The 13,640-nt window shown below is 39.1% G+C and overlaps 1 protein-coding gene across 3 annotated transcripts in view; it reads left to right on the top strand.

Annotated features, from left to right (window-relative positions):
* Nucleotides 1–13,640, top strand: part of NFIA (nuclear factor I A) — a 562,687-nt gene that overhangs the window by 182,777 nt on the left and 366,270 nt on the right. Inside the window, exon 1 of one of the 3 annotated variants that reach the window (XM_032427651.1) lies at nt 13,271–13,361. The exons of the other annotated variants lie outside the window; for them this stretch is intronic. Within the exon in view, the coding sequence (XP_032283542.1) occupies nt 13,359–13,361 (3 nt within the window). The 5' untranslated portion in view covers nt 13,271–13,358. Of the gene's footprint in view, nt 1–13,270; nt 13,362–13,640 lie in introns of those variants that run through there. 3 annotated transcript variants of the gene reach the window in all.

Raw genomic sequence — 13,640 nt, 5'->3', positions numbered from 1 at the left:
AAAGGGTTTAAGTGCAGAGCTGATTGCAAATGAGTAGCTGCCCTGAAGAAAGTTAGCGTAATACAGCCCCCACCCACCCACCCGGGGTGGGGGTTCTGCACTTCCTATCTTCATCTGCAATCCCAACCTGTAAGTACCCGGGTGTGGTGGAAAATGACCCCATTTTCCTTGGAGACATTGAGAAGAAAGAGGCCAAGCCAATGACTTGACTTTCTTTACCTGATAGTGCCTGCCTGAATTGTCCATGATAGGAAAGAATACTCCTGTTCAAGGCAAATTAAAAAGCCAGACGCAGCAGTGCAGTGAAAATCCAGTTCGATTCAATGTGAACGTGTAACAAAGTTGAAATTCAGCTTTTTAATGAGTGTGTCTCAAGTAGTAAAAATGAGTGCAAATGAATTCAACACCAACCACCCTATTTGCTCCAACGTTTAAAACCTAAGTTGGTCATGTGTTTGGGTTGCTGTTTCACAGCCCACGATGTGTAAACAGTATACAATTTCCACATTATAATGACTTGGGAAATAGAGGGGTATTTTAATTCAGTCATTAGAGTAGAGACAAATGAAAGTATGTTAACATCCAGCTCCACAGAAAAGCGGCCTACCAACTCAGAGGAAACCCACACTTCACTGGCAGCAACACCTCCACTGTCTGTTTTTCTTCAAGACCCAGATTCCAGGGCCTCACAGCTGGGCATAAATCTGATTTATAACTATAAAAGTGATATACCAAAATGTATTAATTCACATGTGAACATATTAAAACTAACAGAAACTGTTGGCTATTAGGCAGGGCTCTAAACTTGGAAATGCTCCCCTAAGATTATCTGAATTAATAATTTTTGTAATATTTTCTATGTAACTATGATTTGCCACTTAGAAAGACCACATTCAGGCAAGAGAGTTCACTTTTTAAAACTTTTTTGGTATCAAAGTTTTTTTTTAAAGGGGAAAAATTACCAACTAAGTTTTCTTATTATAGGAAATGTTTAGTAAAACTGTTCACGTGTTGTTCCTTTAGAACTAAAGTGAACAGGCTTTTCATTTGATGATACTAATAAATATCTGAATACTATAAACATTAGTTATGGTGTTTTCTTAACTGATCATGCTTTTATTTTTAAAGTAACATAACATATGATAGTAGAACACTTCAGATTTTCTCATATTGGGGTTGTTCTATCAGTGAGGTGTTTTTTAATTTTCAATTGAAGATTGTGATGTTAAACTCTCATATCATAACCTGTGAAAATGGAGAGGTATTTTTTGCTTTTTGGCACTTCAAAGTTAATCCAATTCTTTTATCTACAGCCCATGGAAGCCTATTATTATTGTACCTAGCAAGCTCTTTAAGACAAATAGTAATTTTTTTCTTTTTTTAATTAAAGCAAGGGACTTGAGCCAATTGAAACAACTGGAGTGATCAAGTAACAATGTCAAAACAATATAGACACTTGTAAAACTATGGATTTGAGTCATTATTTACATTCAAATTTACAAAAGAAAAAAAAGAAAAGGGATGAGTTTTTTATAAGCTCTTCAGTAGCTTTCCAATTAGGAACATTTCACTTGGGAAATATGGATGCCTGTATCATTGTTATCTACTGAGAAAAATTCTCACCTGGTCATACTACCCAAAAAATTTATTTTTATTTTTATGTTTTTAAAGATTTTATTTATTTGACAGAGAGAGACACAACGAGAGAGGGAACACAGCAGGGGGAGTGGGAGAGGGAGAAGCAGGCTCCCGGCCCAGCAGGGAGCCTGATGCAGGGTTCGATCCCAGGACCCTGGGGTCATGACCTGAGCTAAAGGCAGACACTTTAACGACTGAGCCACCCAGGTGCCCCAAAAAATTTTTTTTAAAAAAAGCATTTTATATGGCATCTGATACTGATATTGCAATGAGTCTTTCTTTCAATTTTCTGTAACATAAAATTCAATTGTCTTCTCAAATTTTGACTTTGAGAAATGAAATCCAACACTAATGGCTATATTTTTTAAACACACTTTGAAGCAAGTATCATACATATTATATTTTCAAAATTAACTCAGATATTATACTGTCACATAAGGATATAGGATTTCCTGCATCTGATGTTCAAATAGAGACCCTCAAAAGATAGTCAAAAGGCATTGGATTTGGAAGGAGAGCAGCAAAGTAGGATGTGCCTCGATATTTGGTATAACATAATATGTCATATGTTTTTACTGACCTGGAGATGGCTATTCTGCTCTGGCCTCTGGCATATAAGGTAACCAAGCCTTGCCTAGAGTCACTTGCCTCTCTGAAGGCCAGATCACCACTTACATTTCCAGCAACCCCAGAAGCTGATATAGTGCCTGGCTATGGTGGCATTCAGTAAATGTTTTCCAGACTTGAATTTATTTGATAATTCAATTTTTTCTTAATTTTTAATAGTAAGTGTAAATTTTGGAAGTGAATAGGACTAGTAGAAATACTTTGGCAGAGGACCAGTTGGAAAAATTTTGTTTCTATCTGCTATCTCATGACAAATTAAAATATGTTTGATTTATTGTCCACTTTATAGCTCTTGGGAGGACTAGCAAACTCATAGGAATAATGTTAAAACCAGAAACACTTACCATTCTTCGGCTTCTTTCTTGAAAAAGCACTTATTTTTTCAATATACCAAAAACATACCAAGCACCTCACAAACTTTAATTTTTCAGCTCTCAGCCTGGCCCTGCTTGTAACAAACTGGCCATTTCAAGCATCCTCGACAAACTAAACCACTCTTTATAATTGGTTCTCCTTACTCTCATTTTGGTTTTTTCTCCTTGGTAAACACAAAGTAAAAACTACGCCAAACTGCCAAAAATTATTCAAGATAAATGCCATTCTTTCCAACATTATTTTACTGAACAGGGCATTAGTAGTTGAATGAATCTTAATATCTTCAGTTAATCAAGGCATTATTCTTGCATATTAAAACTTGGGAGCATTTTCCAAACAACTCAGTTCTGTACTCATATGATCTTAGATAGAAACCACCCATTAAAAATAATGTCCTTCAGGGATCATTCATTGTTTCCATAGGTATACAATCTGCTGACACAGCACAACTCATAACTTTCACAGTAAAGAAAATAAGAGGTATATAAAAAAGGAAAACAGCCTCACTGTGTGATTTTGATTTTATAATACTACATTATTTATATAAAGAATATTATATAAAGCCAGAACTAGACTATTTACATCCCAATTAAGGAAAAACTTTACCTAATCAAATATGAATTTTAAGTTTTCTCATATAAGATAGTATATTAATATGTGATATTTAATTTTTTAACATTGTAGATAAAGGGATAATAATTTCCTATCAAAACTTTTTTAAACTGCCATAATTTCATGGTCTTAAAATATTAATTGGCAAACTAATGACCTGGAGGTATTTATATACCACCAACCATGGTGAGTAGTTTTCCCAGTTTAGGGAAAATGGTGACTGAATATTTTTTATTGTAAAGAGAAGTATAATACAGTATTATTCTCCAAGATGAAATAACATAGATCTAAATATCTTTTCTTCCAGGTTAGGTTCTGGGACATCTTGACTAATTTTCCCACTTTCAAAGCAAAAGGGGAAAATGAGACAATGGAGTAGAGAAAAGATAGAGAGCTTGTCTTGAACCTATACAATCCATTCTTCACACTGTTGTCAGAGTGATTTTTTTTAATCAAACCGATCTTGTTACTGCCTTCTTTAAGCCTTTCAATCGCTCCCCATTAATGTCAGGATTAAGTCTAAAATCTGAAAGTTGGTCACCAGGCCCAGAACGTTCCCAACCCATATTTACGCCTTCAGCTTCATCTTAGTACTGCCCTCCTACTGGCTTGCAGTACATTTTATTTCTTCTTTCAACCATCACCCCAGCCATCCTCCTCCCATTCCCACTCCCCCCCACCCCCATTATTCTTGTTTATCTTTGATGGTGGAAAAAAAACCTGCTCTGGCATTCAAAAAGCATTTACAAAATGAATGAATGAAGACATAAATGGATGAACCCGCACACCAAAGGAAATATGTAGAATTATAGACCTTTAGAATTTCAAGGACTATGGATATCAACTATTTCAAAGATCATTTTTCAGATGAGGAAACTGAGAGTGGTCCTGATAACTCGAGGGACTTTCAAAGAGCACACAGTTAATAGGAGAACTGGGATTAGAATCCAAGATTCCTGATGCTCACAAAATCAAGTCCACAAATGAAACAAGTCATTAAAGAATTTGTTCAATTTTTTTCTCCAAAGATAAACTAAGATAGCTATTTTCTCCTAAAAAATTAAAAATAGAATTACCATATGATTAAGCAATTCCACTGCTGATGTACATACCCAAAAACATTGAAAGCAGGGATCTAAACAGATATTATATACCATGTTCATAGACGCATTCACAATAGCCAAAAGGTGAAAGCAACCCAAGTATCTATCAATGGATGAACGGATAAACAAATGTAGTATATACATACCATGGAATATTTCTCAACCTAAAAGAGAAGGAAATTCTGGCACATGCTACAACATGCATGAACCTTGAAGATATTATGCTAAATGAAATAAGCCACTCACAATAGGACAAACACTGAAGGACTCCACTTATATAGTCAAATTCATAGAGACAGAAAGTAAAATGATGGTTTCTAGGGGCTGGGGGAGAGAAGGGAATGGGACGTTATTATTTAATAGACATAGAGTTTCAATCTGGGATGATGAAAGTGTTCTGGAGATGGACAGTGATGATAGTTGCACAACAATGTGAATATAGTTAATGGCACTGAACTGTACATTAAAAATGCTTAAAATGTAAATGTTATGTATTTTTAATCACAATTCCAAAAAAAAATAAAAGATTACCATTTTCCAAAGGGATCTACCAGTATAGTTCCCTATCTCCCTACCCTGACCTACACAGGCTTTTTCTTTTCTTTTCTTTTTTCTTCTGTAATGTTTTTGGTTGACTTGTAATCTTTTTTTTTTTTTTTTAACTTGTCATCCTGATTCTTAGCCTACCAACTGAGTTTTGAGACAAGCTACCTACTTGTTTTTGCTTGTGTGTCCAACACAACAACAGCCCCAATTCTGTAACTTCCCTTGCTGGAGTTCCCTTTCCTGATCCCATTTTGAGTCACCTTATCAAAGAGAGAGGTCAAGAGAGGCTGGAGAGCTAAAGGACATGGGCTGGAAAAGAGAGTCTGGGTTTTCCAGTTTCCATTTCCTTCCTCTCCATGCTATTTGGAGGGGGGGGGGTGTGATCTTAGGAATATTACAGTGAGTGTGAAAAACCCCAGGGTCAGAGGAGTCAACCTCAACTGGTTCTTTCCTTTCTTTGTTGCTGATTTTCTGGGTCTGTAGACACTGATGTCAAACTAGGAACATTCTAATTTGCTGGGTACTGAGCACTAGTACCACTAGCCCAGGGAACCAAAGCTATGGTTGAGGAGTTCCTAAAATAGTAATTTTAGAAGCTGCCATCCTTCCCACTCCCTCTGTCCTTATGCTGGCTGGAATTTCATCCAGGGATTGAGTACCTGGTTCAATGCGTCATAGTAAAGATTAGTCCTCTTCATGACAACCCTGGTCTGTCTGTATGTATGCAGTGGTGGTGATGGTGGTGGCAAGAAGTTATGGGTTCGGTTTTCTCAGACCTCAGAATGTCTGTGTTGCTTCTGAACAACCCTTCTTGAATTTGAATTTTATAATCATACGAATATCATATATTTCATAAGTTTTTACCTTTTTTAAATTGATTACTAGGAAACTCAAGGTCAAATCGCAAGTCAACCCTGAAAAAGTATATAGAATTTCATTGCATGTATTTTGGATACTAATCTTGGCCTTGATTTCACCTTATTTCTATCTTAATGATGTTTCTCTCTCTCTCTCTCCCTCTCTCATATATAGTTAGTTAGTGAGTTAGTTCATTCGTTCATTCGTTCGTTAGTTATATTCATCCTACCTCTATTCAAAGAGGTTTTGGAGTGAAGATTTTGTGTGTGTGCTTATATGTGTGCATTATAGATATGGATATAGAGATAGATAGATAGATAGATAGATAGATAGATAGATAGATAGATGATAGATAAACACACACACACACAATCTCTACTCTAAAACCTTTTGGGACACTTGGTTGGCACAGTCGGTTAAGCATCTGTGATCAGGTTCAGGTCATGATCCCAGGGTCTAGGGATCCAGCCTGAGTCAGGCTCTCTCTGCTCAGCGGGGAGCCTGCTTCTCCCTCTCCCTCTACTCCTCCCCCTTCCTCATGCTCTCTCTTGCTCTCTCTCTCAAATAAATAAATACAATATTTTAAAAAATAAATAAATAAATAAAACCTTTTGCATAAATACAACTATCTATATTCTTTATTCTGTGCTGTATTAGAAACAATTGTTGGTGGTATAGGCCTTCATGGAAGAGAAACCTACATTTATAACAGTTTCACATTCATGATTTCATTGAATCCTATCAAAACCCCAAGAAGTGGGGCTGATGATATTCACATTTTACTGAGAAGGAACCCAGAGGGAGAGATTGAACTGCCCAAGGCCACAAACAGCAGAGAACAGAGAACCAGTTCAGCTCACAGCTCTTAACACCAAGTTTTAGTTCTAGACCATTGCTCTCATCCCCACCCTCCCTTATTTTTCCCGAAAATTATCCTTGAACTGTCTGAACATGTTTGGGTAAATCTTTCAGGTACCAGCCTGGATTTTATAGCCATCCCTTTGGTTTAGACGATTAACCATTTTCTCTCTCCTATCAGATTCACAATTTCTTCACTTGCCCAGGCCTCTTTTCAACTTTGATCCCAGAGATAGTCACTCCCTCCTTTCCCATTCCTGCAAAATATCCTCTGCATGATGGAATGAAACTGGCACTGGACTAGGGATTAATTCTTTACCAGCTGTGTGGCCATGAGCTCACTACTTCACTCTGCTAGCTTCAGTTTTGTAATCTGTAAAATGTGGTGGTTGGAGACTTCTGAGCTCCCTTTTAGTTTTCCTTCTATGAACTGTAAACTCATACTTTGTACCTGTGGCTTCAGTCAAGATACAGGCAACCTCTCTCTGACTATTCAACAGCTCAGTTGCATGACATCATCTGTGGTCTCCAGGCACCTCTGACTGTGGTGTGTGTCCAAGATAATAAGGATGGATCTGTGGGGTGGAGGGAACAGTGAGCTGTCATTCAACGGGTGTAGTTTCAGCTAGGCCAGATGAGTAAGTTCTAGAGATTTGCTGTATGAGCAAAATGCCTATAGTTAACAATACAGTGTTGAGATGGTAGACTTAAATGTTCTTACCCCCAGAATGATGGCAGGGCGTGGGGCGGGGGTGGGGGAGGTGCCAAGGAAACTCTGGGAGGTGTTGGATATATCTATTGTCTTGATTGTGGTTATGGTAGCATGGTTGCTTGTGTATGTCCAAACTTATCAAATTGTATATATTAAATATGTGCAGTTCTTTGTATGTCAATTGTACCTCAATAAAGCTGTTAAAAAGAAATGAGCCCATTTGTTTACCTTTGATTATGATAAGAGCCAGCTAAACATTAAAATGGTACTTTAAAAAGTTTGAAGCTTGAACTCTTTCCCAAGCCAGACATAGCCAGAGCTTTGGGGAGGAATATGAAATGAGTTGAATTCTAGTCAACCACTCACTAAGTGAATGATGAGTGACTCCCTATAGTTTCCTGAGCCTTAGTTTCCTCATTTGTGTGGTGAGAAAGACAGTGCCTGACTCACCTATCCAGAAGGAGGGTTAACAGTGATAACATGTGTGGAAGGTCTGTAAAAAGCAAAGTCAATGTCCTATTCTTTATACTTAAAATTTCCCCTTAGTGATAATGCCATGCCTTGCATCAGCCACACTCCTGAGCCTGTATTACATCAGAGTGCAAGGCAGGAGAAGGTAAGCATTTGTTCATCTCTCCATTCACCCATTAATTTACCAAACATGTATTGAGAATTATAGCAGTTGGCTTGTAAGGACACAAGGATGAATAAAGGCATTGCACTTTCATGGAGCTCATAGTCTAGCAGACAAACACAGAAAGAAATAACTAACATCCAATATGAAGATAACTGTCCTAGAGATGAGTATAAAATGTTAAAGAACACCCAGGAGGGATTGGCCAATTCTGCCTGGGGGAGTTGGGAAGCAGCATTAAACTGGTTCTTGAAAAAATAAATAAATAAAGAATGGAACAGGGAGAAAACATTAGGGACTTCTGGGCAGAAAAAATACCCACACAAACCCAGAAAGAGAGGGATGGACATGCATGCTGTGTTCATAAAGTGGTGAAAATAGAAAAGTGACTCCTTTAGTGTCTCTCGGGTGAGGGGTAGTAGAGAGAGATTAGGGAGGAGGAAAGTCTGGAAAAGGAGGCTGATAATAAAATCAATAGGAGAAATGGGTGGACTTTTTGTGTTTTTTAGTTTAAATAAATTGAATTTTTAAAAATTATAAAAGAAAAACCCAAAACCCAAATGTATTTTGTATTAAGCTGGGGAAAAGCCATAAGCTTTCAGAGAGGAAACGATCCAAAGGTACCATGAAATTGTTTTATAATCTTGATGATGATGATGATGGTGATTATAGTGAAGGCTGAGCTGCTGAATAAGAGATCTCAAAACATTGGCTTAAGGACACCTGGGTGGCTCGGTCCGTTAAGTGTCTGCCTTTGGCTCAGGTCATAATCCCAGGGTTTTGGGATTTAGTCCCACATTAGGCTCCTTGCTCAGCAGGGAGCCTGCTTCTCCCTCTGCTTGCCGCTCCCCCTGCTTGTGCTCTCTCTCTCCTCTCTCTGACAAATAAATAAATAAAATCTTAAAAAACAAAACAAAACATAGTGGCTTAAATATGATCTAGGCTAGAGAAGCAGCTCTGCTCCATAAGGTCACTTAGGGACCCAGGTTCCCTCCATCTTGCTGCTCCCTTGTCTCCCAAGTCATTGTCCCTGGTCTCTGTAATTGAAGTTGAGTCTCTAACATGACCTCATTGCAGCCTTTGGAAAGGCCACAAGTTTAGGACAAATTTATTTTAAGCAAATGATGTGGAAGGTTGACTCAATAATTCTTCTCCATTCTATTGTGATCTTAATCATGTGTCATGCCTGTCTGCAAGGATGGTTAGGAGACATAGGCTCTAAACTGTTTATGTATGCATCCAAGAATAGAGAGAGACAGATTTGGGGGGACAATAGTCTGCCGAAACTTGCTGATTAGGGAGGCTCATCAATTCCTAGATTTACATTTGCTTCTAGTATTTATCATTTATTTTGTCATGTTGGCCCTCTAAATGCCAGTGCTGATTACTTAGCCTAAAAAGTGCTTTGGATGATCTAGGATTTACCTGGTCAAATCAAGAAAATGTGAAACGTATCCCTGTGGTCAACATTCAACTTAGTTCACAAATTAAAAAATACATTATGCAATTTTGAATCATGTTGCTAAATCTGTAAGACTCTGATGTTGTAGTCTCCATATCAATGCCCTGCAAGAGGATTAAGTTTTTATTTGGGTCAACAAAGCAGAATTCCTGGAAGAGCCTACTATTTTCAAGGCATAAAGCCAGCCTACGTGGAAACATGAGGCTCTCAATGGGGTTGGCAACCCAAAGTCACGCTATTGGATGTGCAGCTGATTTTCTGTGGCATGGTGGGGCTAACGTTCCTGGAATGCAAATTCATAGGGTGAGAAAAGTCAATATAAACACTCAATCCATGTGTGCTGTTGTTACTGTTATGGGTATTATTTTAAAATTATTTAATATTGGTAGGTTTAAGGATATAGAAGTGGGGTAAGGAAACCTCCTTCACTAATAGGTCTTGTTATATACCTTGTGGGTATTTGGACTTGGGAGAGTCTGGAAAAACTGCACCCCTAAATTGTCCCTCTTAACCAAAGTCTCTAAAAACTAATATTAATGGTGGGTCTCTCTTGCTTTCTCTCCTTTCTCCCACCCTTTGCTCTTCCCTCCCTTTCTCTCTCTCTTGCTCATTCATTCCTTCTGTGCATAGTTCAGGATTTCATCTTCTCTCACCTCCAATTGGTCTCTTTGCCTCCTTTGCTGGAATGATCTTTCTAATCTGCAAAGTTTACTTTGCATATCTTTTGGTTAAATACCTTTGATGTCTCCCCAGTCCCTCAAGTGAAAGTTTAAACAGCTCACAAGGTTCTCCACTATCTTGCCTCAGCCTGACTTTCTAATTTCATCTCTAGTTACTGTGATACAAGCTAATACTAGCTAGAGCAACTAGCCACAGTTGAATATATCCCCATTCTCTGGCCCAGTGCATACACTGACATCATTGTGCTTTTCTGGACAAGAATGCCCTGCCTCTCCTTTGTCCACCTGACAGATGCATACTTCTGGCCCAAAGCAATGTCATTTCCTCTTTTTTTTTTTTTTTTTTTTTAAAGATTTTATTTATTTATTTGACAGAGAGAGACACAGTGAGAGAGGGGAACACAAGCAGGGGGAGTGGGAGAGGGAGAAGCAGGCTTCCCGCCGAGCAGGGAGCCCGATGCGGGGCTCGATCCCAGGACCCTGGGATCACGACCTGAGCCGAAGGCAGACGCTTAACGACTGAGCCACCCAGGCGCCCCTCATTTCCTCTTTTTTAGCCTTCTATGACTCGCCTTATATATATACTCAGGCAAAATCAGTTATTCCATCATCTGTATTTCTATTGCCCTTTATGTATATCTAAATTGGACACAGCACTTGTCACATTATTATTTATTTTGGGGTCTTATCTCTTCCATGGGACTGAAAGCTTCTTCTTCGCTGTGTCTCCAGCTCTTAACACATTCAATGTGCCTGGAATATGGTACATATTAAACAGTAACAGTGGTATTACTATAGCTATAATATATTGAGCACAGCTAATGGATTAGGTAAATTACATATGTTATCTGAATATCTCCCATTTTCCATACAAGAAATCTAAATCTTACAGAGGTTAAATAATTTGTCTGGAGTCACATAGGACTAACATTAATACCTAAGTTGGACCCCAAAGCCTATACTCTACTGTTGTTGACTAGATGGAGATATAAAAGGTCACTTTGGAAATGGTGCTAACCTACCACATTAAACTGAGTTAATGAACTACAGACATGGACACACAACTCACTGTTACACCTACTAACAAGGCCTGACTTGCTTAGCATTGGAGATTATTCAGACCATGGCATCTACAAAGCAATGCAGTACAAGTTGATACCTCTTGCTCATTTGAAAGGCTCTTAGCTCTTGACAAGACAATCCTCCATTCTCACTATAGGTTGATGTCCTATTTTACAGGTGTTATGTAACCATCTCAAGGTCACACACACGGCCTAGCACCAGCTGAACAAGACCTAGAAGTTTTTTGGGTTAAAAAAATTTTTTTTTTCTTTTTACTTAAGCCACTACATCCCATTAAGTGTATTTCTAGAGTGAAAGTAGTATGCCAAGTTGAAATAGATGTTCAGTATAGGGGGCCAGGATTAAATGCCACAGACTTTCTAGAGCAAGACAATATCTGAATCTGTAAGAGGCAGACCAGAAGAGCAAAGCTTTTCTACCACCACTGGTGGCCACAGTACCATACCTTTCAGTAATGCTGCATCAGTTAGCTTGTTGTAAAGTGCAAGCCTAAAGCCAAAAAGGTTGTTCAAAACAAAATAGGAGGTTTCCCTAACCTCTAATTTAACTGTGCGAGGTCCTGTTATTAATTAATAGATACCTTCACCAAGGACAGTTAAGAAAATCAGACAACTGCCAGCTTGCTTCCTATTCCTCTTGACTTCTTATTGGATAATTTTTATCAAGTGAGCTAAGCACACATTTTCCTGTAACTCAGTTATTCAGCAAAACGTCCAAAGCTACTTAACTGACGCAAAACAAACAAACGCAATAGCCCTGGTCGTGATGCTTTCCATTTAAAGGGACACTCCCTTCCTTTGGAGTCGTCTCCCCCCGCCCCCGCCCCCCTCCCCCCCCCCCACTGTACCAAGGGCTAGTCTGTTGTTTAAAACAAACACATAAAAGGTCGACATTGAAATGGGTTAATGAAATAAGATGAATCAGTTAGATGAAGGACTTAATAATGTTCCAATAGCTACATTAACAGCCTCCCCCCCTCCCCATTTCAAGCTTCCAAACACAGCCCTTCTCTTGGGGCGATAGGAGGTGGAGGGGGGCGTCAAACTTGTGGAATCCCGGTTTTGTAAGGATATTGACATAGTGGATGCTTGGCAATTAAGCTAGAATTTCATTGCATCTCCTCCTTTAAAGGAACAACTTTATTCTTGAGGGAGCCCACCTAACAATTTTATGTTCAATCATCTGCAGAGAGCAGAACCAGTCTTTTCCTTTCAGAATCTAGAGTAGAAGCTTTATTTCACTGCAAGTTCTCTGTGACATTTTGCACTCTCGTGATTTAATGCACCACAGAGGATCTTTAACTCTTGGTCTACACCAGTGCAAATAAAGGTTAAATCTCTCACTAACCATCATGAACTAGCCTAATAACTCACGAGACTATGGAAAAAGAAACCGAGAAAGCAGGTGCGCAGACTTGATTAAAACGTGCAAAACCCGCACAACCGCAGGCAAATGTACTTTATCCTCACATATCCCTAGTACCGGCTGCGAGGACCGCAAGCAGGGGAACTTCTACCGCGCCAAATACACGATCCTGCGAGCAGGGCCTAGTAACACAGGGGCTTTTCTTCCGAACGGTGTCCCGACCGGAGCTTGCGCTGAATGCCGGGGCTCCTATTGGCCACGCACCGTGGGGGAGGAGGAGACTGGCGGGGAGAGAGACGGGAGGAGGGGAGAAGGGGGCAAGGCCTTTTCCTTGCCCCCTCCCGGCCCCCTCCGCAGGCAGCCGCCGGCGCCTCGTGCGTGGTTACTATGCAAATTGCAGCGATTGCGGAAATAAACAAGGGGGTAGGGAGAGGAGAGAGGGACTGCGAATCGATTGCAACTTCTGCAAAGTCTCGTACAATCCAAAGCACACAAGGCAAAACCAGAGAGAATCTGAGAACCAGCCAGCCCGGGTTGGATTGCTATCAAAAGAGGAGAGAGAGACAGTGAGAGAGGCAGAGAGCGCGCATTGCAATTGCAAAAGCCTTCTGATTTGGAGTTAAAAAAAAAAAAAAAAATCTCCAAGAAGCCTGCAATTGGCCAACAGCTTTAAAAAAAATCTCTTCCGGGTTTTCAACGGTTCCAAGTTTATTTAGATTTTTTTTAATGCCAAAAAAGGGGGACAACAAATGAAGCAATTCGTCTGAACATTTTAAAGTTTCTCACGTACTCTTTTTACATTGCAATGGTACGTGGTACATCTTAAACTTTCTATTTTGCGTTTATACGATGTGTGTTTTATAAACAACAATAATGGTAGAATGATTTTGTTTAAATGGCTAGGACTTTAAAATTTCTCTGGCTTGCATATGCATTTAAGTGATTGCTGGGTGAATGTCTATTGTGATGGTTTTGTTTTAAAGACGTAGCTTTGTGGATGGTTTTTTGTTTTTTGTGTTTTTTTTTTTTTGCTATGTGCATCAGAGACCGGGTTTCCTTTTTTCTTTCCCCGAGATTTGAAAAAATT

This window comes from Phoca vitulina, unplaced genomic scaffold (genome assembly GCF_004348235.1).
Source record: "Phoca vitulina isolate PV1807 unplaced genomic scaffold, GSC_HSeal_1.0 scaffold2, whole genome shotgun sequence".
Taxonomy (NCBI): Eukaryota; Metazoa; Chordata; class Mammalia; order Carnivora; family Phocidae; genus Phoca; species Phoca vitulina.
Note: the sequence above shows the minus strand (reverse complement) of the source record. Positions and strands in the feature narration are given on the sequence as shown.